The following is a 27,998-nucleotide window of genomic DNA, read 5'->3' as shown; positions in this document are numbered from 1 at the left end:
AAATATCAATGCTTTTTTGTGCTTTTTGTTAAATTAACAACAAAACATGCCGCCGCCTCCTCCTAGGCACAGTTGATCCTGTTTAGAGAACTGCAGTACGATTTCACCTTTTAAATATACAAAGCAGTAGCTTACAAAATAACGTAATGAACCAAAAAAGATAAAAGGGCATCCCCTAATTTTCTCAAATATCCTAGCCTAATACAAATCTAAAAAATCAGCGGTAAAAGATCAAGACCTCATCTGTGCCTCTCACCCCTTCTTCCTGAGGAGGCCTTACGCTTCGTTCGACCACAACCAAAAATAATAATAAAGGGAAACTCACTGGAGTCATAATGCCACCTGGCAGTGTAGTTAGATGACAGTCTTCAAAAGGGCTTTGATTAGATGACCATGAAATTGGGAAGCCAAGCACGGCGCACCATCTTAGATTCAAAAGGGCAACAGCAAGCTTCTCTTCAGAATCTTTAAAAAGCTGTACTATTCGTGATTCAGCTTCCAAGTCTTCAGCAAAGATTGTTGATGTGTAACCCTTTGAGCTGAGCCAAAAAAAAAAAAAATCCTCTTTGCCGCCTATTTCCAGTTCACTTAAATGTTTCTGTTGTTTAGATTTTCTTTTAAAAACTTTAGTTTCTGCTGCTTGTAATAAGGACCCTTGGATTAGAATCCAAGTGGCTCTTTAAGTGAGGGTTTAGATTGAGACAAGTGTAATCATCTTATAGGATGATAGTTCAATGGCTAGGATTGAGTTTTGTATTGAGGCAGTTAGAGAAGAATCTCTCTTCTCTCTCCTCAACGGATATATCTTTTTTCTTTGGTATACAATGAAAAATAGCTGACTTCATTTTTTCTTCAATTTCTTTTTTCTGTTCTTACACAGAGAGCAACGCTCTCTCATTTCTCTCCCAAACACATCCAAAATCTATGAATTCTATCATGGCCTCAGAGCCAGGTTCGATTGATTGAGCTGGGCGTGATCTGTGAACAGTAAATCGAGCTCGATCTGAGCTATCGTTGAGCTGATTTGGAGATCGAAGTAGCGAATTCTTGCATCAAGATGTCTCATATGGCAGGATCTGGAGCAGCTGAGCTTCGAACACCAGTTTTTAATGGAGAAAACTACGAATTCTGGAGTATTCGAATGAAAACTATTTTGAAATCGCACGGTTTGTGGGATCTGGTCGAGAATGGGCTAGATGACTCAGGCATGAAGAAAGAAAAAGAAGAGGCTGCAGAAACTGAGAAGTCCATGGTGGCTCAGATTCTGATGAAGGATGCTCGTGCACTTGGATTAATCCAAAGCGCAGTTTCAGATCAGCTATTCCCAAGGATTGTGAATGAGGAGACCTCGAAGGGAGCTTGGGATATATTGAAACTGGAATTCAGAGGAGATAAACAGGTACGAAATGTTAAATTGCAAGGGTTGCGTAGGGAATTTGAATATGCTCGCATGAAGGATAGTGAATCACTATCTGTCTATCTGGTTAGATTGTTTAATATGATGAATCAAATGAAGAGTTATGGTGAGGAGTTATCTAGGGAGAGAATTGTGCAGAAGCTATTGTTTAGTCTGCCTAAGTCCTATGATTCTATATGCTCTGTGATAGAGCACTCAAAGGATCTTGAAACTCTGGAAGTTCAAGAAGTGGTTGCTTCCTTGAAGAGCTTTGAGCTCAGATTGGATAGGCACACTGAGAATTCTTCAGAAAGAGCCTTTGCTAGTTTGAATGTAGAAGAAAAGAAGCCTAAGAATGAGAGTCTTTCTGAAAATCAGAGTTTTCAGAAAAGTGCTCCTGGAAATCAAAGCTTTCAAAAACATTGGAAGCCTAATGATGGTAACATAGCAGCTTGTAAGCATTGTGACAAGTTACATTATGGCAAGTGCTGGTATGAAGGCAAGCCTAAATGTCATGGATGTGGAAAATTTGGACATATGGTCCGAGATTGCAATGGAAATAGGAATGCACATAGGGTGAATTATGCAAATGAGATGGAAGAAATTGGTACACTATTCTATGTCTGTAATGCTGCAACAGATGTAAAGGTTAATCACTCTTGGTACATAGACAGTGGGTGTAGTAATCACATGACAGGAGATGAGGGACTTTTAGTAAATGTTCAAAGGGATTTGACTTCTAAGGTGAAGATGGGGACTGGAGAAGTAGTTTCAGTTACTGAAAAAGGAACTTTGGTGATAAAAACCAAGGTTGGTAAGAAGCACATTCATGAAGTAATGCTTGTACCTGGTCTTGAAGAAAATTTGCTCAGTGTTGGGCAAATGATGGCACATGGCTACCATCTTGTGTTTGGAGAGAATATGGTGAGAATTTATGATGATCAGTCAATGGAAAATCTGATTGTGGAGGTGCAAATGACAAACAACAGATGCTTTCCATTGACAATGATGCCTGCCAGTGAGTTGGTTCTAAAAGCAAGTGTTACACATTGCTTGCAGATATGGCATAAGAGACTTGGGCACTTAAATGAAAGGAGTATGAAGCTGCTTGAGAATCAAGGGATGGTTCATGGACTACCCCATTTGGAGCAAATGTCAGTGGTGTGTGATGGATGTATGCAAGGAAAGCAGCATAGGGATTCTTTCCCTTTGGAATCAACTTGGAGAGCTTCTAATCCTTTGGAATTGGTTCACACAGACATCTGTGGACCAATGAAAACAGAATCCCTCTCTGGAAACAGATATTTTCTCCTATTTACAGATGATCACACTAGGATGTCTTGGGTGTATTTCATTAGAAACAAATCAAGTGCATTGGAGTGTTTCATGAAATTCAAAGCTATGACTGAGCTGCAAAGTGGGTTCAAAATAAAGAGTTTGAGAAGTGATAGGGGTGGAGAATTCTTGTCAGGAGAGTTTATCAGTTTCTGTGAAGATTCTGGCATTCAAAGGCAGTTAACAGTGGCTTACTCCCCTCAGCAGAATGGAGTAGCTGAGAGGAAGAATAGAACAGTGGTTGAAATGGCTAAGTCAATGCTGCATGAGAAAGGTATCCCTTATGAGTTTTGGGCAGAGGCTGTCAATACTGCAGTCTATTTGTTGAATAGATGCCCTACCAAGGCTCTCAATAAGGTAACACCATTTGAGGCCTTCACTGGCAGAAAACCAGGAGTTGCACACCTGAAAATATTTGGATCTCCTTGTCATGTGCTTATTCCCTCTGCATTAAGGCATAAGCTTGAAGAAAACAGTCACAAGTGTATTTTTGTGGGCTATGGTCTTTGTGAAAAGGGATATAGACTCTTTGATCCAAGAAATAGGAAGATTATTCTGTCAAGGGATGTGAAATTTGATGAAGAAAGCTTATGGAAATGGGAGAATGCTAGAGAAGGAGAAATCACTGTGCTTGTGCCTACTGGAAATCAAGACTATGCTCTAAATCCAGATTTGATTGCACCACTGCAAATACATGAAGAAGTCATAGCTCCAGAAGAACCAAGTCAAAGCTTGGAGACACAAACACAAGCAGATGGAGATCCTACCCTGCAGGATGAGAGCATTGAAGGAAGTTCTCAAGCTATTGATCATACACCAAAGAAATGGAAGAGCATTAATGACATTATGGCTCAATGTAATATGTGCATTATGGAGCCTGAGAATTTTGAAGAAGCTGATCTAGATGAGTCATGGAGAAGGGCAATGGAGGCTGAGCTAGAAATGATTGAGAAGAATAACACTTGGCAGCTTGTGGAAAGGCCTTTTAACAAACCTGTTATCGGTGTCAAATGGATCTATAAGACCAAGCTTAATCTAGATGGCACTGTGCAGAAGAATAAGGCTCGGTTAGTAGCTAAAGGCTACTCACAAAAACCTGGAATCGATTATAATGAGACGTTTGCCCCAGTGGCAAGGCTAGATACCATTAGGACTTTGATAGCTCTGGCTGCACAGAAGGAATGGCAGTTATACCAACTGGATGTCAAGTCTGCATTTCTGAATGGAGTTCTAAAAGAAGAAGTATATGTGGAGCAGCCACAGGGTTTTGAGAAAAAGAATGAAGAAATCAAAGTGTATAAGCTGAACAAGGCCTTGTATGGATTAAAACAAGCCCCAAGGGCATGGTATGATGAGATAGATTCCTACTTCAACAAGGCAGGATTTAAGAAAAGTCCAAGTGAAGCTACACTTTACATTAAAACTGATGAAGGCTCAGGTATTCTTATTGTTTCTCTCTATGTGGATGATATTGTTTATACTGGAAGTTGTGTAAAAATGCTTGAAGAGTTCAAAAATGACATGATGAGGCATTATGAGATGACTGATCTCGGGCTACTCTATCATTTTCTTGGCATGGGAGTTGTGCAGACTGAGAAATACATATTTCTCCATCAGAAGAAGTATGCAATGAAAGTGGTTGAGAAATTTGGTTTAAAAGGCTGTAAATCAGTGGCAACCCCCTTGGTAGCAAATGAAAGGCTGTGCAAAGAAGATGGAAGTGAGATGGCAGATGAGAGTGAATATAGACAGATTGTAGGCAGCCTGCTGTATCTGACAGCTACAAGACCAGACATCATGTTTGCCTCAAGTCTGCTTGCTAGATTTATGCATAATCCTACTAGAAAGCACATGGGAACAGCCAAAAGAGTGTTGAGGTATGTTCAAGGCACACTTGAATATGGAGTTGAGTATAAAAAGGGCAAGGCAGCTACCTTAATTGGCTACTGTGACAGTGACTGGGCAGGCAGTGAAGATGACAGAAGAAGTACATCAGGATATGTGTTCACTCTGGGATCTGGCATGTTTTCTTGGGCCTCAATCAAACAAAATACAGTAGCTCTGTCTACTGCTGAAGCAGAATATGTGAGTGCTGCTGAAGCAACATCACAAGCTAAATGGCTAAGGTTTATACTTGAAGATTTTGGAGAGGAGCAAGTGGAAGGCACACCAATTCTGTGTGATAACACATCTGCCATAGCAATGGCAAAGAATCCTGTCTTTCATCAGAAATCCAGGCACATAAGCAGGAAATTTCATTTCATCCGAGAAGCTATCCAAGCAAAGGAAATTGAGCTAATCTACTGCAAATCTGAAGATCAAATTGCAGACATTCTAACCAAGGCTTTATCCAAGGAACGTTTTGTGTACCTCAGAGATTTGCTTGGAGTTAAATCAGTCAAAGGGTTAGAAGGGAGTGTTGATGTGTAACCCTTTGAGCTGAGCCAAAAAAAAAAAAAATCCTCTTTGCCGCCTATTTCCAGTTCACTTAAATGTTTCTGTTGTTTAGATTTTCTTTTAAAAACTTTAGTTTCTGCTGCTTGTAATAAGGACCCTTGGATTAGAATCCAAGTGGCTCTTTAAGTGAGGGTTTAGATTGAGACAAGTGTAATCATCTTATAGGATGATAGTTCAATGGCTAGGATTGAGTTTTGTATTGAGGCAGTTAGAGAAGAATCTCTCTTCTCTCTCCTCAACGGATATATCTTTTTTCTTTGGTATACAATGAAAAATAGCTGACTTCATTTTTTCTTCAATTTCTTTTTTCTGTTCTTACACAGAGAGCAACGCTCTCTCATTTCTCTCCCAAACACATCCAAAATCTATGAATTCTATCAAAGATGAAGTCATCCTCAAATTCTGCCTTTTCTGGAAAGCTGCCATCTTCTTCACATATCATGCGCATACTCAAAACCTGCAGTGCTTCCATGGCCGTGCTGTGAAAACCACTGTTGGCATATGCAGAGAAAACAAAATGGCAGGTCGCTGGATCCGGCTGGACTTTTTCTTGGTGCATCCACTCAACGACAAATTCAACTACCTCAATCACTTCCTGACATTTATTGCAGGGGAAAAGAAAAATATATTACTAACAAATAATGCAACCACAATTTTTGTGCTTGATCAAATTATAATCATGTATATCGAGAACCATCTTATGAGATACCTTTTCACAGGCTTTTTCAAGAATGGTATTAAATAGCAAGGTATCAAGTTCATTGCGTTCTGAACTGGCTTGATCCAAAAGATTCAATGCTTATGAGTTTCATTTAAAATGAAACGATATGTTTGCTCAAACCTTCTTAGGATATTCCTCAAAGTCATCATCTTTAATTAAATTACTTATATTTCAGAGAAGACAAAAATGTAACTTCCCTTCTGTTTTCTTTTTCATTTTTAAAAAATGAACTCACTAATTGTCTTCATTTAAATATCTTTATAAATATTTGAACTTTCCATAAATGAAACTTATGAGGACAACAAAAAATTCTCTTTTTGTAAGAGTTCTTACTTCATCCAAAAATGTCATCATGCAATGGGCTATCGAATAATTTCTATAGCTTATCTATTCAACTTGAAATGACGTGCATTTTCAGACCCAAAAAAAAAAAAAAAGAAGAAAAGAAAGAAGAAGAAGAAATTAAGTGCATTCATATATTGCAAATACTCTAGTCAGAAAAAAATAATAATAATAAAAAAGCATGAAGAAGGATGAAGGAAGGGGTTTTTATGTAAACAAAGCAGAACTAAAATGACTAGTTTGCACAACAAGAGTTGGAAAAATTACACTTTTCGATCACATACACAAATGGTAGCAGTTTCCCAAGATGCATGATAATTCAGCCTGAGTAATCATAATATTAAAGCTACCTTTATGAGAATGGTGTAAGTCACTGTTAGTGGATAAAAGCCATCTCGCAACATCATGGAGACCAATGCGCAAGCAGATCTGTAACATCCTAGAATGCTACAACAATCAATCATTATATGATAAGTCGCAGCATCTGCCGGGAAACCAAATGACTTCATATTTTTAAATATCTTAATTGCCCTTTGATTCTGCATGAAATCAGAAAGAGAAAAGTAGATGAACACTGGTCCAATATTTCACATATCATGAAGTTGCAAATGAAAGGAAAACCAATGGTGATGAAAACACCTACTTCCTTAGCCTCAACAAGTGAATGCAGCACCGTATTATAAATAGGTGTTCCCAGATAAATGTTATTACGACAAAATATATTCTCTGCAACGTCCAAATACTGGATCAGCTCTCTTATCATCCCCTCTGCTCCAAGCGCTTTCAACTGGAAAAACAAAAATTGAATGTTATAGATGAGGCTAGTGGGACGGGAAAAGAAGGAAAAGAAAAGGAAAGAATGCTAGAGTAGGGTTCTAGATAAGGAAAAATAAATAAAATAACGACAGACCCCTTGGTGGCATGTTGCAGAAAGGAAGCTGGTACAAAGAACACAAGTTTTACTGTTTCCAAGCAAATAAGCTTCTAGAAGACAACACAAGTTGTATATTGATCTCAAATAATCAATCAATATTTATGCAAAAAATATCAATACTTTTTTGATATTTCCACAAGCTTTGATGTGCAAGCTCAAGGAAATGCTACAGATACCGGGCCTAAGGGGCATGGAAACAATATCCTCGAAAAAGTAATGATGCATATGACGTACGTCTTTAAATAACTGTGCTGAATACCATATCTTGCCATATCCATTTCTATAGCATTAATGCGTTTAGCAGCATCCACCTGTGACAACTGCTAAAATATGAAAACTATGAGAGAATATTTGTTTGTGGGAATTTTCTGTGTATTCTTCTCCTTGTAGGAGGTCATATTTATAATACAACGAAACCTGAATGGGCAAGTAAATAATAAATTCCTAAATCTATTTGCAGTAGGAAATCAGGAATTAAAGTAAATCAATTACAATTATAATAGGAATTCTTGGTGTGTAAGGAAAGTAAGTCAATATCCACAAGTCACGCCAACACTCCCCCTCACGTTGGTGCATAGATGTCGCCAATGCCCAACTGATCTAGTGAATTGTGGAATGCTTTACTGGAAATCATCTTTGTCAAAATATCCGCCAATTGATCCTCGGATTTCACAAAAGGAAACTGAAACACTTTAGCCTCAAGCTTTTGTTTGATGAAGTGTCGATCCACCTCAACATGTCTAGTACGATCATGCTAAACCGGATTCTGTGCAATGGCTATAGCAGCCTTGTTGTCACAAAAGAGATTCATTGTGGATGTAGGTTTATACCCAAGTTCAGTAAGCAACTTTCTTAACTAAAGAAGTTCACAAATCCCTTTAGTCATGCCTCTGAACTCGGCTTCTGCACTGGATAAAGCTACTACATTTTGTTTCTTGCTTCTCCATGTCACCAAATTACCTCCCACGAATGTGAAGTAACCTGATGTGGATTTTCTATCTGTTACATTACCTGCCCAATCTGCATCTGAATAACCATCAATATTTAGATGACCATGCTTTGAGAACATAAGTCCTTTTCCAGGTGCAAACTTCAAATATCTAAGTATCTGAAGAACTGCATTCATATGGTCTTCACTTGGAGAGTGCATAAATTGACTGACAACGCTCACCGCATAAGCAATGTCTGGTCGAGTATGTGACAAATAGATCAATCTTCCCACTAACCTTTGGTATCTTTCTTTGTTAGTTGAAACTTGATCCGGATATTCTCCAAGATGATGATTCTGAACAATAGGAGTGTCCGCAGGTTTACAATCTAGCATTCCTGTGTCTGTCAACAAGTCTAAGACATATTTCCTTTGAGAGAGAAATATGCCTTGCTGCGATCGAGCCACCTCAATTCCCAAGAAATACTTGAGTCCACCTAGATCCTTCATCTCAAACTCCGTAGCTAGATAGTCTTGTAGCTGTGATATTACCTGTTTATCATTTCCAGTAATAATCATATCATCAACATAGATTATTAATGCTGTTACCTTCCCTTTTCGATGTTTCAAGAACAGAGTATGATCTGAGTTGCACTGTTTGAAACCATTGTTCTTCATTGCCATGGTGAACCGTCCAAACCATGCACGTGGTGACTGTTTCAATCCATACAATGCTTTTCGTAACTTGCAAACTGTTCCAGTCTGAGTAGTATTATATCCAGGAGGAATGTCCATGTACACCTCCTTCGTGAGTTCGCCATGTAGAAAAGCATTCTTTACATCAAATTGGTGTAGTGGCCAATCCAAATTAGCTGCAAGGGACAATAAGACTCTGACGGTGTTTAACTTTGCAACTGGAGCAAAGGTTTCTTCATAGTCTATACCATAGGTCTGTGTGTACCCTTTTGCTACAAGTCTTGCCTTGTATCGCTCGATAGATCCATCTGCATTGTGTTTTATAGTAAACACCCATCTACATCCGATAGTCTTTTTTCCTCGGGGTATAGTCTCCAATATCCAAGTCTGATTTTTCTCAAGGGCTTTCATCTCATCTTTTATAGCTTGGACCCACTTAGGATCTTTCAATGCTTCAGAGACCTTGGTTGGAATATGGATAGCAGAGAACTGATGCACAAAAACCTTGAGTGGTTTAGACAGCTTCTCAGTGGATACATGATTTGCAATTGGATACTTGGATGTCTTGCCAATATCAGGTGAATAACGGTTTGGTGGCTTCCCACGATTTTGCCTGAAAGGTAATTGATATCCAATAGTTTTATCATCTAAATGCACAAGTCTAGTAGGAGTAGTTACCTCAAGGATATTCTCAGGAGATTGGTCTGTTGGTACTGTTGAGTTAGAGGGGGGTCTTCATCTTGTTGTTCTGTATTGTCTGTAGGTGTGAGACTCGGATCAGAAATATCTTCGCATGGATTAGGTGGGTCAGGCAATTGATCGTTATGAATTGGCGATTGGTCGCTTTTCGACAGAGAGTAATCTCGTGCTCCAGACTTGGAATGATCAATCATTTCTGTACAAAGGAGAATTTCTTTATTTTCCAAGTTGCTCCAACTCTGCTCTTCACTTCGTATCTCCCCCTTAAGTGTAGAATTGGATGATGGGTCATGGAAGAACAGCTCAGATTCCATAAAGGTCACATCCAAAATGACATAGGTTCGTTGGGTAGGAGGGTGATAACAGCGGTAGCCTTTCTGATGAGTGGCATAACCCACAAAAACACAACGAAGCGCACATGGATCAAGTTTGCTACGTAGATTTTTGTGGAGATGAACGAAAGCCACACATCCAAAGATTCGGGGTGTGAGTACCAAAACAGAAGGCAGAGGTCTGTGTTGTGCAAGCACCTGTAAGGGAGTTTTAAAGGTCAGTACACCAGAAGGCATGCGGTTGATCAGATGAACTGCGGTGACAATAACATCATCCCAGTGATTGCGAGGAACATGAGCGCCAATCAGAAGTGCTCGAGCGGTTTCAAGAAGATGTCGATTCTTCCGTTCAGCAACACCATTTTGTTGTGGTGTCTGAGGACAAGTCGTCTCATGGATAATTCCATGTTGTTGGAAGTAAGTCTGAAAGTCATCATTGACAAATTCTCCACCATTGTCTGAGCGAAGAATCTGGATTTGAGCATTAAACTGAGTTTTCATCTGTTTGTGGAAGGACTGAAAACAGGAAAATACTTCGTTTTTATTCTTCAGCAAATAAAGTCATGTCATCCGTGTACAATCATCGATGAATGTCACAAACCATCGAACATCAGAAGGAGCAGTGATAGGAGAAGGTCCCCAGACATCAGAGTGAATTAACATAAATGGAGTAGTACACTTGTTCGTACTCAACGGGTAAGGCACACGGTGACTCTTGGCCAAAATACAAGTATCACATGTGAAGTCAGAGTCCTTGAAACCTGAGAATAAATCTGGTATAAGATGCTTCATATAACTAAAAGAAGGATGTCCCAATCGACGGTGCCACAACCAGATTTGCTTTTGTTTGCTATCAAAGGGATGTGTCACGCTGTTAACCATGCCGGGACTGAAGTCATCGACATAATATAGCCCCCCTCTCTTAGTACCACGACCAAGAATCTCCTTAGTGTGAATATCCTGAAGCAAACAAAAACTCGGGTAAATGAGTACACAACAATTCAATTGTTCAGTAAGCTGACTAACTGACAACGATTTAGTGGATAAAGATGGAACAAGTAAAGTATTAGACAGTGTGAGAGAGGATGAGAGTGCAACAGTGCCAGCCCCTGTCACAGGATAAGTAACACCATTGGCATTTGCAATACAGGTTCGTCGAGGTTGTGTAGTATTCAGAAAGTCATCAGGATCAAACGTCATATGATCAGTTGCACCAGAATCAATTATCCAGCTCCTGGAATCAATCTTATCGGAAGTATGGAATCCATAACCAGTACCATTACTAGTCATATTGCATTGTCCTCGATCTATAAGAGTAGCCCACCAATTGGGGTAGCCATGCGATTTAAAACAAGTCTCACAAGTGTGTCTCGGATCACCACAATATGCGCAATCTGGTCCATGTGTCGGGGTCGTTAGTCTAGAAGTCATAATCTGTGCAGCGGAAGATGCATAGGATACAGGTTGAGTAGGAATTGGGATCGGAATCTGAGCCTGAGTCGGGACCGGAGTCGGAGTCGAAATCGGGATCAGGGTCTGAATCAGAGACAAATTCGGGGTTGGGGTCATCATCGGAGTGGGGGTCGGGGTCGTCTTCGGAGTCGGGGTCGGGGTCATCGTCGTCATAGTCGGGGTCGTCAAAAGAGGATCCTGATTCTGGATCGGGTTCGGGGTCAAATTCTGCATCTGTAGGAGCGGAGCCATCTGGGCACTCAACTCAACGATGGTTGGTGGAGAATGAGAGAAGGAGTCGGTGGTGCTACCTCCATGAGGGTTGAAAAAATCATCAACCCCCATAGCAGCGGCGGGGGTTTGAAACTAGAGTCAGCAATTCCAAGATTGCCGCTCTGATACCATGCTAAAATATGAAAACTATGAGAGAATATTTGTTTGTGGGAATTTTCTGTGTATTCTTCTCCTTGTAGGAGGTTATATTTATAATACAACGAAACCTGAATGGGCAAGTAAATAATAAATTCCTAAATCTATTTGCAGTAGGAAATCAGGAATTAAAGTAAATCAATTACAATTATAATAGGAATTCTTGGTGTGTAAGGAAAGTAAGTCAATATCCACAAGTCACGCCAACAACGACATGTTGCCCTCTTCGTATGGGGCATTCACGTTACCAAATAACGAAAACAGCAGCTCGTATGTCCTAATATCAGGCACAACTTTTAATTGTTTCATTTTAGCCAACATCTGCACTGCTCGTTCAAGTTGATCCTGCATAGTTCATGCAACAATATTTGAATTTACTGGAGACAAACATGAAAAAAGCTTCCAAGCGCTGGAGAAGTAAAACTGAGCATAAAACAGATGAAACTTTCATAAGATGACGAAAATAAGAAAACAAAAAAACATATCCTAATCAGTGTTTTAAATCGCTAAAGCGTTACCTCCCGTGAGACAAGGCGTAAGCCTCGAAGCATAAGCTTTTTAGGCATTTCAAAGCATAATAAAAAATATATGAAAATACATATTATAGTGAAAAAATAGCATGATACTTACAAATAAATAGTATAATATATATTTGTTATTTATTACTTATTAAATACTCGTATGTATAAAACATTAAAAAAAAAACAAAGTGTATAGCAGATTAACTAAATTAAATACGTAATCTATTATTAAAAAGAGGGTGCATTTTTGCTCACCACCTTAACCCTAGGTGTATCCTCACTATCCCTCTCAAAAGTTGACACATGTCCATGGGTTTAACTATGATTAATTCTTTATTTTTGTATTTATTTGATAACATTATTATGAGAGAGAAACAATACTTCAATAAGATTTTTCCTGATTTACTCTTATTAACCTAGCAAACTTTCCACTTTTCTAAATTAATTAACAACTACCCAAATAAATAATTGGTAATTGGCGTGCTTTAATATGAATATCAATTCACAAGTCCCCTTTCATAAACATGAAAGCAACCTTGGGACAAGAACCTCCTCAAGCTCAAGTTGATCAGCGGATTTAAAGTGAACTCCCCACTTAAAAATTTCTTTCAGCAACAAAGCAATGTTGGGCTGACCCAATTTGGTTCTTCCTCCAAAATTCCTTACTTTGTTTGATCGATATTGTTTTGTATTTTAAAAAAAAGTATTATTACCAAAATAGTGAAATTGTTGTTTCATTTATGGTTAATTGTTGGAGGAATAAAGATGGATAAACAAGTAATACACTTGTTATAGAGTGCCTTAGAATGTGGTTACTTTTGAAAACAAAGAAGCCGTTGGAAATTAATTAATTCTCTCTAGAGCTAGAGTGATACGTACGTGGTACATCTTGTACACGTGCTATAATATAAGTGGATATTTATTGATACTATTCCCTAAAAGGGAGGAAAATAAACGTTGTCGTCCACTCATATTATAATGCATGCACAAGATGTACCACGTAACCATACTACCATAATGTGCCATATTTTCCTACCAAATCATCTTTGGTTGAGATGTACCAGATGGTATGTCTTTAGTTTTTGGGTGGAACCGATCGTATGTCATATGAATCAACAAAGAAGAAAATCAACAAGTGAGGTTGGCATATCTGATAAGTCCAACAAGTGTTAAGTAGAACAAGTTAGCAAACGGAAGCACCAAGCTTTGAATCTTGATTTTTAGACGTATAAATATCAACGTACATGGTATTTGGATGTGAGCAATCTTAGGCCAGTGGCAAGAATCAGATCCGACCCACAGACAGAGAAATAAGTTTTAGGTAGGATTTATTCTTTACTTCAATACGCGGTAAAGTTTCTCTATATTTCTCCAATGAGAAGGAAGCTTAAATAAGTATGGTCATGTGGTGCATCTTTTAGGGAATAGTATATGGGTGGTACAAACTTGTAGGAAGTTTAGGTTAGAATCATATGCTAATTAAGGGAGGCAAGGCATATGTCCTTCACTAATCTCCAAATGCTTTACTTGAGATCGAGTGTTATCCTAATTCTATTACCAATCTTTGCTTGCTAGCAACAAATTCTTTAGACTTACATAGTAGGCTAGAATCATATGCCTTGCCTAACCAATATTTACTTGAAAGATGCCAATTACAGGGCCTTATATAAAAACTAGCCATGATGATCCATTTTCCACGATCACCATTCGAAACAAACACTTGAAGTTATTGTAACTAATTCACCTCTGCTTTTATTCTGCATCAAGGCAATGGCAGAAGGAGTCCTCTTCAACTTTGCAGAAGGGATCATTGACAGGTTGACCTCCCGTGCATTCCAAGAGATGGGATTGATTTGGGGTGTCAAAGATGAGCTCCTGAAGCTTCAGGAGACAGTTGCCCAAATCCAAGCTGTTCTTCTTGATGCAGAGCAAAAGCAAGCGACTCATGCAGTCAAATTGTGGCTTCAAAGCCTAGAAGATGTTGTTGATGAAGCTGATGACGTGCTAGATGAATTTTATGCTGAAGCACAGTGGAGACAAATGATGCCTGGAAATAATCACGTGTTAAAGCAGGTATGCATCTTCTTCTCTAGCTCAAACCAGCTTGCTTTTCGGCTAAAGATGGGTCATAAGATTAAAAGTATTAAGGAGAGACTTAATGTGATTGCATCTCGTAGAAACTTTCACTTAGAAGTGAGTCGTGAAGATACACGATTTAGAAGGGTAACTCACTCTTTTGCCCCTACGGAAACTATTATAGGGAGAAATGAAGATAAAAATGCAATTAAACAACTCTTGTTTGATACCATCTCTGAAGAGAATGTATCAATCATTTCCATAGTCGGATTTGGAGGATTGGGAAAAACTGCACTTGCCCAACTCGTATTCAACGATCTAGAGGTCCAAACTTATTTTGAGCTGAAAATGTGGATATGTGTGTCAAATGTATTTGAGCTGTATATACTTGTTAAGCAAATCATTCAATCTGCAACTAATAACATAGCCAAAAGCCTTGAGATTGATCTGTTGCAAAAAGAACTGAGGAAAATAATAGATGGGAAGAGATACCTCCTTGTGTTGGACGATGTATGGAATGATAATCGTGAAAAATGGTTTGGCTTGCAAAACTTGTTGATGGGTGGTGGAAAAGGTAGTAAAATACTAATAACTACTCGTAGTGAAAAAGTTGCAAAAATAACAGACACATCTAAACCATATAACTTAAGGGGTTTAAGTGAAGAGCAGTCTTGGTTTTTGTTTAAGAAAATGGCATTCCAAGATGGAAAAGAGCCAACGAGTTCAACCATTAAGGCCCTTGGGGAGGAGATTGCTAGAAAATGTAAGGGGGTTCCGCTTGCTATAAGGACCATAGGACGGATGTTGTACACTAGAGATCCAGAAACTGAGTGGTCGGCTTTCAAGAATAACAAGCTTTCAACAATAAGGCAAGAAGAAAATGATATTTTTCCAACACTTCAGCTGAGTTATGATGTTCTCCCATCACATTTGAAACATTGTTTTGCTTATTGTAGTTTGTTCCCGCCTGATTATAAGATTCCCGTAGAGAAATTAATTAGGTTGTGGGTGGCACAAGGGTTCGTTAAGTCTTCAAATCCTAATGAGTGCTTGGAAGATGTTGGTTATGAATATTATAACGAACTAGTTTGGAGATCTTTTTTCCAAGAAGAAGAAAAAGATGAGTTTGGTATAATAAGAAGCTGTAAAATGCATGATCTCATGAATGAACTTGCTGTTAAAGTGGCAGGGGAGGGAAGCAGAATAATAGATCGCAATAAGACTGATTTTGATGCAAAACGTCTTCTTCATGTATCTTTCGATTTTGATGTTGATTTTTCGGAATCGGAATCGGAATCGGATTCAGAATCGGAATCGAAAATACCAACATCCTTGCTGGAATCAAATAAGCTAAGGACTTTTCTTCTCCTACGCCAAGATCAGTGGAGGAATAAATTCATGAAGTCAATCCATAGGCCATTGCATAAGTCATTTTGTGCAACAATTGCTTTAAATTTGAAGTCATTGCGTATATTGAGTTTGAATGGTTTGCGAATTCCAAAATTGCCAAAATGTCTTAGGAAAATGAAACATTTAAGATATCTTGATCTTAGTGTTAATGCCATTGTGAGACTTCCAAATTGGATAGTCAAATTTCAAAATTTGGAAACACTAAATCTGTCAAGATGTGAATCTCTTGTGGAATTGCCTTGAGATATCAATAAATTGATCAACTTGAGGCATCTCATTTTGAGACAATGTTATCAATTGGCTTGGATTCCTCGTGGATTGGGTGAATTGATTTGTCTTCGTACTTTGAGTAGATTTGTTTTGAGCATAGACAATTCCATGTTGAGGGATCGTGCAGGGCTTAATGAGTTAGGGAGGCTGAAGGATTTAAGAGGAAAGTTGAATAGCAGAAATTTGAGGCACAAGAAAGATATGATGTCAGAATTGAATTATGATGATGCAATTTTGAAGGAGAAACGACATCTCTATTCATTGACTTTACATTGGATGCACATCGAAAGAGAAAATAGTGATGCGGTTGAGGAGGAGAGTGATGTAATTATTAAGTCAATGGAAGCGCTGCAGCCCCATTCAAGTCTAAAAGATTTAACGCTGGAGTTCTATATGGGTGCGAGGTTTGCGAGTTGGTTTCATTCTCTCACAAATATTGTTAATCTCAGAATTTCGGATTGCACGAAATTGGCCTCACTACCAGAAGGGATGGGCAACTTTAAATCACTTCAGTTGCTTGGGATATGGGCTTGCCCTAATTTGGCATCACTCCCAGAAGGGCTTCTTTGCCTCGCCTCATTAAAAAAGTTGATAATTGAGAATTGCCCCATCTTAAAGCAAAAATACCAGAAAGAAACAGGCGAGGACTGGTCCAAGATTGCTCACATCCCAGAGATAAGCATTTGTGCGTTTTTCTAACTAATTTCTTTCTTTTGCATTCACACTTTCATTCAAATGGCAACCAACCTCAGCTCGTTTATTTTTCTTTTTCAGATGATTCTGAAGACTATTCTTTTTAAGGGTTTGGTCAGTGGAGATTGGGTCCCCATTAAAAATTCTTATGGCTTGATTGTGATTGTGCAACAACAGGTCACCAAGAAAGTGGTATGTATGTATTAGATGATGAGCCCTTGATCCTAACATTGTTTTGTTGTTGGTATGTTCACATGATAATAACATTCAGTTTTGTTTCTTATTTTTCCTTCATGGATATGCAGTGATTAAAAGAAGAAACTGATTAGACATCCTGACTTTGATTATACAAGTGACTCAGTTGTACATGTGATGAATTTAGGTAATTGTAACTCTCAAATTTCCTTATGGCTTTTGAAATTGGTGCCGTCTTGTGAAAGCAGTTTGTATTGTCATGATATGAATTAAATTCAGATATCTGCCAAGAATGAGGTTAATTCCCTTCATTATTCATCTTTTGGTTGTACTTAGTTAATGATTGAGTGATAGTTTAGTTGTTTAAATTGAGAGATGTAAACATTCATCTTGTTAATTAATCCAATTATCGTTTTCATGCAAAAATATGAAAACTCGACAACTATAATTTGTAATGTCGTTTAATCCATAAATTGTGAATGATAAATCCCTAGAGAGAGAGCAACTCATTCTAAGCTGTAGAGAAATTCTCCTCCCTTGCGGAAACATGCCTCCTCCTGCTACCAGGCACGGTTGATTTTGTTTGAGAGCTGCAGCATGATTTCACCTTTTAAATATACAAGCAGTAACTTACAAAATAACGTAATGAAACAAAAAAGATAAAAGGGCATCACCTAATACAAATCTAATACATCGGAGGTCTTTCTTTTTTCATTCAACATTAGTTAGTTGCACTAGGTATTTAACACCCTCATCAAGACCTCATCTGTGCCTCTCACCCTCTCCCCTTCCTCCCTGAGGAGGCCTTACACTTCGTTCGACCACAACAAAAAATAATAATAATAATAAAGGGAAACTCACTGGAGTCATAATGCCACCTATATATATATATCTCATGATTAGGTGGCTCCTTTCCTGGCGGTGTAGTTAGATGACCGTCTTCTGGACCATGGGCTTTGATTAGGTGACCATGAAATTGGGAAACCAAGCGCGGCGCACCATCTTAGATTCAAAAGGGCAACAGCAAGGTTCTCTTCAGAATCTTTAAAAAGCTGTACTATTCGTGATTCAGCTTCCATGTCTTCAGCAAAGATGAAGTCATCCTCAAATTCTGCCTTTTCTGGAAAGCTGCCATCTTCTTCACATATAATGTGCATACTCAAAACCTGCAGTGCTTCCATGGCCGTGCTGTGAAAACCACTGTTGGAATATGCAGTGAAAACAAAATGGCAGGTCACTGGATCTGGCTGGACTTTCTGTTGGTGCATCCACTCAATCACTTCCTGACATTCATTGCAGGGGAGAAAAAATATATATATTACTAACGAATAATGCAACCACAATTTTTGTGGCTGATCAAATTATAATCATGTATATCGAGAACCGTACTGCTCTTTTGATCTTATGAGATACCTTTTCACAGGTTTTTCAAGAATGGTATTAAATAGCAAGGTATCAAGTTTATTGCGTTCTGAACTGGCTTGATCCAAAAGATTCAATGCTTCCTCAATGTCATCAACTTCCAACAGAATCTGGAACAAAACAAGATTCAACATCTTCCTCAAAGTCATCATCTTCAATTAAATTACGGGAGCTTTAGTAATATACCCAAAATAAGGGCTGATATTATAAAAAAAACCCACATGGAATGCACTTTAGAAACACACCAAAAACTCATTTACTAAAATAGAAATGAGTGTTGAAGTTCCTATAAATTACATAACTGCCACTGATTAACTTAAAACAAGCCCAATACAAAAAACTAAAAAAAAAGCCAAAACAAGCCCAGCAAGCCCAAAGTGCATTGTTAATACCATGTCATAGAAGTATATTGTTAATATCATCTCATAGAAAAACATTGTTAATACCATTTCATACAAAAAACTCAACAAAAAAAAACCCAAAAAAGCCTAACAAGACATCCAATATCCTTTGCGGAAACCACCGCCAATTGTCCACAGTTTCACTAGAAATAATCGCAAAAGCAAAAGGAAATGCCTCTACAAGAAGAAAAAAAAATGTATACTGTTAATACTATGTCATAGAACTATCTTCCTAGTAAAAATCACATTCTACATATCATAAACTTCAAGTGCACAACTATATATATAGCAAATTATATAGAGCATGCTTTGTTACTGAAATTCTGTTAATGCTATGTCATAGAAGTACACTGTTAATACTATGTCATAGAAATCAACTCAGTTTCAAGGTATGAACAATATAACAACTGTTCATACCACTTATTGGAAGTCAATAACAACATCATTTCATTTGCATCATAGGTATGATAAACCAAATAAAGTCTAACCAAATCAGAAAATATTTGAGATATGAATAGAGGATCCAGTGTTCGTTAATTTACATATTCAATTGTAAACCAAATAAAGTAAGAGGGCCACATTACATACTAACTCATACATACATATGGACTTAGAAGTCTTTTAAACTACTTGTTAATCCTAGAGACTTTCCTGACTTTGTCTCAAACTCGACATGCAATGAACTGTTCCCAGTATAAATGATCAGCCATGAGAAAGCTGTCAGGTTCTTATTACTAAACTAAACAAGAAGCTGGACACGTTAAAGGAATATACAATTATTTCTATCCGCAAAAAAATGTCTTTAAACGCAGGACTTGACTTAAACTCTAATGCCTATCATGCTATTGATTGCAAACTGAGTTGAGACTCCAAATCAAATAGTTGGTTGAGAAATTCCATAACTATAGTCAGGTATAGTGCCGTATCATGGATGCTAAATTTTAAACCAGGTGAATTACCAATTGCAGCTAGCCTTTCCTTCTTGTTCACTATCTTTTCCTCCTTGCTCAATGGCTTTTTAAACCCAAGTTCGGCTGTTGCCATTTCTTTCTCTTTTCTCTGTGTAGCAAGACGCTCATCAAAACTGCAAAATTTGAGCATTCAGAAAAGACTTCAAGAAAATGAGAACTTGTTCTTCTGCTGAGACTTATCTACCTCTCACTTTGGAATCACTAATAAAAGTAAACAAGGAATGTTTTAACCTAACATCTGTTAACCATGGAGGCAAGAAAGTTAGGTTTGGGTGTTTGACAGAGAAAGTCGAAGGGAGAGGGAGAGAGAGAGAGAGAAAGAGAGAGAGAAATGAGATCTGTATTTTCTGTTATGAAAAGCTGTTACAATTCTCACTTAACTAAAGCAATGCTTAATCTAATGTTTATATAGCTGACAACTTCTACTAAGTAGCCTAGCTAACAAGCCTAACTAACAATCACGAGTTATACACTGAGAAGCACGTGACCACTCTCCAGCTCATATATTGTTAACACCTCCAGCTCATATATTGTTAACACCCCCCCTCAAGCTCAGCTGGGGAAGAGCCAAGGCTGAGATTGGAGCAATGTTTGATGAATATTGGACTATGAAGGCCTTTTGTCAAAATATCAGCAACCTGTTCATCTGTGGGAACATATTGGACAATGAGATCTTTACTTTGAACACGCTCTCTAATGAAGTGAAAATCCACATCCAGGTGTTTGATGCGAGAATGAAAAACAGGGTTTGCACTGAGAGCTAGAGCAGACAAGTTGTCGCTGTGTAGGAGAGGAGCTTCAGGAACTATCATATGCAAATCGCACAAGACTTGTCGTATCCATGAGATATCTGCAGCACAGTGAGCAAGTGCTCGATATTCTGCTTCTGTAGAGCTGCGAGAAACAGAAGCCTGCTTCTTGGAGGACCAAGAAATCGGATTGGAACCGAGGAAAACAACATATCCTGTGGTGGATCTGCGAGTATTGGGATCACCAGCCCAATCGGCATCACAATATCCAGATAAGACCATGGATCCTGGAGAAAACGTGACACCAAACTGCAATGTGCCTTGCAAGTACCTGATAATACGTTTAACTAGGCTAAGGTGAACATCTGTAGGACTATGCATAAACTGACAGACTGTGTTGACAGCAAAAGCAATGTCTGGTCTTGTGAATGTCAAGTATTGCAAAGCACCTACAATGCTTCGAAAGAGTGTGGGATTTGGAAGTGGAGTACCTTCATCCTTTAAGACCTGATGGTGAGGTTTAGAAGGGGTGCTACAAGGCTTACATGTATCCATAGATGCCTTTTTGATGAGATCTCTAGCATATTTGGCTTGATTGACAAATATTTTCCCTCCTGGTATTGCACCTCAAGACCAAGGAAATATTTGAGCTTTCCCAGATCTTTAAGCTCAAAAACTTCACTAAGAGCTTGAATAACAGATGTCACCAGTGAAGGATCAGAACCTGTGATTATTATATCGTCAACATAGAGTAATAGGATGACAACAGCAAATTCAGTTTTCTTCACAAACAGGCTGGGATCAGAGTGTGAAACTGAAAAACCCAAGGTAGGTAAATAGCCTGTGAATTTTGCATTCCATGCACGAGGAGCTTGCTTCAGGCCGTAGAGAGATTTTTGAAGCTTGCACACATGATTAGGATATTGAGAATCGACAAAGCCTTGAGGTTGCTTCATGAACACTTCTTCTTGAAGCTCACCGTGAAGAAAGGCATTTTTCACATCCAGCTGCCGTAATTCCCACTGAAAATTGACAGCTAGACCAAGAATGAGACGCACCGTTGTATGACGTACCACAGGACTGAAGGTTTCCTCATAATCTAACCCATATTCTTGACTGAATCCCTGAGCAACTAATCTGGCCTTATAGCGAGAGATAGTGCCATCTGCATTCTTTTTGATCTTAAAGATCCATTTACAGCCCACAATATTTGTATGTGGAGGAGGAGGAACAAGAGTCCAGGTTCCTTGTTGATCAAGAGCTTGAATTTCTTCTGTCATGGCTTGTTTCCATGCTGGATGACCAAGAGCTTGTTTAAAATAGGATGGTGTGTCTGGTTCTGAAATGGAAGTTAACTGTGTATGAAAGCTGGAAAATTCTGGGAATTGCTTGGATTGCACAATACCAGACTTGGAACGAGTTTGCATTGGGTGATTATTCATAGGGCTTGCAGGATGCACCTGCGCAGGAAGTGGTCCTGAATTGTCCATAAGTGCATATGCAGACTCAAGAGGAAGTAGAACTTCTAATTGTGCATCTGTGAAAACTGGCAGCATCTGATTATCATGAACTGGAGATGAAGAAGAATTGGTGGATGATGTAGAGGAATTAAGCACATATGCAGATGGAGATTTCTGAGGCATGGAAGCCAAAATAACAGTCACTGGTGTAGATTGAGAGGTAGAGGTTGACAGTGAGGACTGATCTTGATTTTGAGTCGAAACTTGGGTTGTCTTACATGGAAACACATCTTCATTGTGTATAACATGTCTAGAAATGAGAACCTTATGAGTTCTCAGATCATAACACAGTACTCCCTTATATCCCATGGAATACCCCAAGAAAATACATTTATGAGATCGTGGTTCAAGCTTGTGAGCATTATAGGGACGCAGCAAAGGATACACTGCAGACCCAAAGACTTTGAGAGATAGTAAATCTGGATGGCCACCAAACAACTTATAATATGGAGATAGCATATTAAGAACTCGACTTGGCATGCGATTGATCAGGAATGCTGCGTGATTCACAGCATAAAACCAAAAGGGAAGAGATAGCCCAGCTGTAGTTAATAGAGCAAGAGTAGTCTCAATAAGATGCCTATTCTTCCTCTCAGCCAATCCATTTTGCTGAGGAGTATAAGGACAAGAGAGCTGATGAAGAATGCCTTTAGAAGCTAGAAAATCTTTGAACATGTGACTAATATATTCACCACCACCATCAGATTGCAAAAACTGAACTTGAGCTTGATAATGAGTCACAATATAGGCATGAAACTTTATGAAAACAGATGAAACTTCTGATTTATTGATCAAGGGAAATACCCACATGTAGCGTGTACAATCGTCTATAATGGTGAGAAAGTATCTATAACCACCTAGAGCTGCAACATTGGAAGGGCCCCAAACATCTGTATGCAGCTTAGTAAATGGTCTAAGACTAGTGGTAGAAGAGGAAGAAAAAGGCAATTTGTGCATTTTGCCTTGTAAACAAAAGTCACACATCTCAGTTGTGGAATCAACAGACAAAGGAATATTAGAAACCTTTAACATGTGATGAAGAACATCATTGGAAGAATGGCCCAGTCGAAGATGCCACAGCTTGGTTTTGACTTGTTGACCCAAGAGTGCATGAGGTCTTGAATTCCCTTGTGCTGCTGGAGGTAGAGACAAGGCTTTATTGTTGGCTGCATCTTTATTTGCTATGACAGAAATTGAAGAATCCAAGGGTGACTTGTGAATTTGTGAAAGTTGAGGATGAACTTGTGGAATGGGATAGAGCCCTTTGTCACTCTGACCTTTGTACAGAATCCTGTGGGTTTGCTTGTCCTGCACGTATATGTGATACTCATAAAAAATAACATTGCAGTTATTATCCTTGCATAGTTGATACACAGATAACAGATTGGCTGCAAGTTTAGGAACATGATACACTTTATTTAAGTGTAAAGTGCCTGGTAAGGCGGATAAAATAGAATGGCCAATATGGTCAATGCTCAGACCTTCCCCATTGCCTATAGTAATCTTGTCTTCAGAAGAGTAAGGGGCAGACGCTTGCAATTGATGCACATTGGGTGTCATGTGATGGGAAGCTCCACTGTCTGCTATCCATAGGTCATTTGGAGTATAGGACATATTGGTTGTCATAGCCTGAATAGACTGTGGAGGAGGAGCACCTTGGTATGCAAAGTTGGCTCTATGATAACAGTTCAATGCGATGTGCCCTTTCTTGCCACAGATTTGACACTCAAGGATAGGTGTGGATGAGTTATCTGGAATTCTATAGTAACAGTTTGGTGCCGTATGTCCTCTCTTATTGCAGATTTGGCACTCAGGTATGGCCTGTGATCTCGGAGCAGAAGGGAACCATGGTGAAAAACCACCTCTGTTGCTATTGTGATTATGGAATTGACCATTGATAGAGCCTCTACCGCGAGGAACAAACTGATTGGTAGAGCCTGATGTATTATTAGGCTGATAAGACGAAGGAGAGAACTCTGATGACTGATAAGCACCATGAGAAGTATTGGTCTGAGATTTATCCCTATTAAAGCCCATAGGAAATGAAGCTTGAGGGTGAGGAGTGATGGTACCAACTGTAGAGGCAGTACCCTGAGTCTGAGAAGCATCTTGAGAATGAGATGATGAGCCAATTTCAAACGGACTGACACTCATCATACCAGTCATGGAGTGATTCATTGCTAACATTCTGGATTCAATATTCTTTTCAACAGACAGCAACTGAGCTCTGAACTCCTTAAGAGCTATAGGTGTTTCCCTTGCAATGAGCACAGTCTTGATCATGTCGAATTCCTGTGGTAATCCATTTAAAGTTGCAATGATAATGTCATCATCTGAGAGCTTAAATCCTGCTGCTGCCAACTGATCTCGTATGTGCTTTAGACGAAGCAAGAATTTTTCAACTGAATCACCACCCTTGTGGATAGTGTGCAACTCAGTTTTGAGTTGATTGACACGAGCTCTTGAAACAGAGGCATATCTATCAGTGAGGCTTAGCCACGCATCCCTGGCCGATTTACAACCAATGACATACTCTATTGCCTCATCAGACAGTGTTGCAAGAAGCAAACTTAGCAAGGATTTATCAACTTGAATCCATTGACGATAGCTCTCAGTGAGCTCAGTTGTGACTCCTTCTGACTCAGAGATAACGTATTTAGATGGACACACAGAAGAGCCATCAAAATGGCCATTTAAGTCGTATCCTTGAAGAACAGACTCCAATTGATAGTTCCATTTCACAAAGTTATCATCATTCAACTTAATAGTCAAAACACCTAATAAAGTCTCAATTTTCGGAGCAGTGATTGTCATGGCAGTATAGAGTCAAAGAATCAAAAAATTGCTTCAACAAATCAAAAGATGATCTTCCAAGAAAACAGATCCAAGAAATTACGTCGTGCTTCAAGAAAACAGAGAAATTGCTTCGTGCTTCAAGAGAATTGAAAAATTGCTTCGTGCTTCAAGACTGAAAAATTGCTTCAGATAACTCGGCTTCGTGCTTCAAGAAATTACAGAGCATGCTTCGTGCTTTTAATGAAATCGCTTCAAACTTAAACTGAAATTGAGGACAGAATCAGCATACCAAAGATGAATGTATCATCGAGTCAAGAAGAACAATGCTCGAAGAAAGTTGGCGACAAACACTTGCAAAATCGGCAGAAATATCAGACTTGAGGAAAACATATGCATTCAACGAATCGCCATTGATGCAATCAGAGATTGATTATGATATAGAAGAGCGGAAGCAAAAAACGATCAGGAATCAAAGAGCCGAAGCTCTGATACCATGTTAACCATGGAGGCAAGAAAGTTAGGTTTGGGTGTTTGACAGAGAAAGTCGAAGGGAGAGGGAGAGAGAGAGAGAAAGAGAGAGAGAAATGAGATCTGTATTTTCTGTTATGAAAAGCTGTTACAATTCTCACTTAACTAAAGCAATGCTTAATCTAATGTTTATATAGCTGACAACTTCTACTAAGTAGCCTAGCTAACAAGCCTAACTAACAATCACGAATTATACACTGAGAAGCACGTGACCACTCTCCAGCTCATATATTGTTAACAACATCTTGCTTACATCCAAGGATAACATGCCCAAGTCAATGAAAATTATGCCCCAGCCCATAAGACAATTTACAACAATAGAAATAATAGAATCGTTCGTTCATAACTAATGCAAGCATGACAGCAGGCCAACCTAAACAAAAACTCCACTCAAACCAAAAGATGATATAGTTGGTCTTATGTTGCACTTTGCAAGTTTGTGTATCACTAGCAGTCATTATAAATTCTGATTTGCCACAGAAGCATTATTGGCCAAGTAGCTCTTGAATTGCTCAACATCAGGGAACTCAAATTTTAACCTAAAAAACACGACTAAACAAAAATATAAATAAGCGAAAAAGGGACCCATGCTATATTCAAAATTTCTGTTTCCTCTCTATGGAAAGCACATGTTAAGAAAGAATAGTGATGTTTGTCTTACAACTGTCATATTTCCAGTAAACACAAGAACATCATCTAAATCATTGCCTAAAGGACTTGCACCAGTATAAATTGTTTCCCACAATTGGTGGATCATAGGCACAAAATGGAACCATCGTATAATTAATTCAAGTTAACTGTAATTTCGTAGCCCTAAGCATGACCAGAGGCTACTATCCTTCAAAAATTAAAACAAAAGGAAACGATTAAAAAACCTTATCTAGATTCTTCTCTAAACTCCATAAAATGTTTCCAGCAAATCTCATCTAGTGTTTCTAAGCCATAAGAGAACAACTAAGTCAAAAACCCCCAATATTCTCAAACTTTTAACTAAAAAAGTAACGATGACTAAAGAACAAATAAATTAGTTTCCTTCAATATTGAAACAATCATAAACCACAGCATAAAAAGTTAACATGTTTAGATTTCTAACCTAAGCATACCAACTAAATCGTTGAATTTAAAACGTTCACACGCCAAACACAAAAAGAAAACACAAAGATTCATACAATAAATACTAGAAAATACTGAAATGATAAATCAAGATAAGAATAAAAAGGTGAAAATACGTACATCAGAGGCATTACTAATGAGCTCACAGAGAAAGGTTTCCTTCTTGTTGTAGAAGGTGTTGATGATCAAACTTAGAAGCTGGTTGATCTCATAGATCACGACCCGAGTCCACCTCCTGAGTTGTAAAACGACGTTGCCGAGGTTGGTGTATCCCGCTCTTCAAAGAAAAGCTTATTCACTGATGGTCGCAGATAGGAAGATGAAGCGGCAGCCCCTTTGGCTCTGGAAGCTTCGTCGTCGTCGGCATCGGAGAATAGGAGATTATGGTAGAAAATCGAGAACACCGGACGGATCTGGCCATTTTGGAATATATCGTCCGTGGAAATCGACGATCCGTCGGGTGCGAAAGAGAAATCGTCTTCATCTTCGTTCTTCTCGCAATCAACACCGGCGTCGGCGTTCTGAACACCTTCATCCGGTAATTGACACCTCAAATCTACAGTAGTAGCCAAAGAATTCTGCGAGCTTAACCATTAGCTCTGTTCATATAAAAAATGAAAATTAGCACCAAATTCAACGAAGAAACTGAAATCAAGTCGAAATTCAAGTAAATTAAGCAAAAATAAAAAGGAACTTAACGAATTGAAGCAGATGGAACAAACCTGCAAAGGAAATGGAGGCATCGTCTACGAGAACACATTTGAGCCCACCAACGTAACGGAGATTGTCAACGGTGTGACGAGGGAGGATTTTCGTTGGTCTTGTGTTGGTCCATGGCTCTGAGACTGTTTGGCTTACTTTGAAGGCAGAGAGAGGGAAGGGAGAGAACAGAGGAGATGCGAGGGTTTGAAGGAGGAGAGGGGCTTGCTAAAAAGGGTTATAAAGGTATTTCATCTTATTAATTAAATTAAAAAATATACAATTGTTTATTTTTGGGTATATTTATAAAGATTAAATGGTATAGGGTATATTTATAGTTTCATGTCTAGAAATGGGTATTTCACTAATTTTGTATTAAATTACTTATATTTCAGAGAAGACAAAAATGTAACTTTCCTTTTGTTTTCTTTTTTATTTAAAAAAAAATGAACTTACTAATTGTCTTCACTTAAATATCTTTACAAACATCTAAACTTTGCAAATACTCTAGTCAGGAGGAAAAAAAAAAAGGATGAAGGATGAAGGAAGGGGTTTTTATGTAAACAAAGCAGAACTAAAATATGACTAGTTTGCACATCAAGAGCTCGAAAAAGTACACTTTTCGATCACATACATAAACGGTAGCAGTTTCCTAAGATGCATGATAATTCAGACTGAGTAATCATAATATTAAAGCTACCTTTATGAGAATGGTATAAGTCACTGTTAGTGGATAAAAGCCATCTCACAACATCATGGACACCAATGCGCAAGTAGATCTGTAACATCCTAGAATGCTACAACAATCAATCATTATATGATAAGTCACAGAATCTGCCGGGAAACCAAATGACTTCAAATTTTTTAATATCTTAATTGCCATTTGACTCTGCATGTAATCAGAAGCAGAAAG

The 27,998-nt window shown here is 38.5% G+C and overlaps 2 protein-coding genes across 2 annotated transcripts; one reads left to right on the top strand and one right to left on the bottom strand.

Annotated features, from left to right (window-relative positions):
- On the bottom strand, nucleotides 2–27,796 carry LOC109947682 (pentatricopeptide repeat-containing protein At1g76280-like). The gene is made up of 5 exons (XM_020558414.1): nucleotides 27,786–27,796; nucleotides 18,363–18,418; nucleotides 5,898–5,961; nucleotides 5,572–5,783; nucleotides 2–515 (listed from the first exon to the last, which is right to left on the bottom strand). The coding sequence occupies exons 4-5, from the start codon at nucleotides 5,745–5,747 to the stop codon at nucleotides 218–220; spliced, it is 474 nt and encodes a 157-aa protein (XP_020414003.1). The 5' UTR covers nucleotides 5,748–5,783; nucleotides 5,898–5,961; nucleotides 18,363–18,418; nucleotides 27,786–27,796; the 3' UTR covers nucleotides 2–217.
- Nucleotides 13,863–17,371, top strand: LOC109947681 (putative disease resistance protein RGA3). The gene is given in 3 exon segments (XM_020558413.1): nucleotides 13,863–16,683; nucleotides 16,773–16,883; nucleotides 16,997–17,371. Coding segments are annotated over 2 exon segments (2,697 nt in total). The 5' UTR covers nucleotides 13,863–14,012; the 3' UTR covers nucleotides 16,799–16,883; nucleotides 16,997–17,371.

Source organism: Prunus persica, chromosome G2 (genome assembly GCF_000346465.2).
Source record: "Prunus persica cultivar Lovell chromosome G2, Prunus_persica_NCBIv2, whole genome shotgun sequence".
Taxonomy (NCBI): domain Eukaryota; kingdom Viridiplantae; phylum Streptophyta; class Magnoliopsida; order Rosales; family Rosaceae; genus Prunus; species Prunus persica.
Note: the sequence above shows the minus strand (reverse complement) of the source record. Positions and strands in the feature narration are given on the sequence as shown.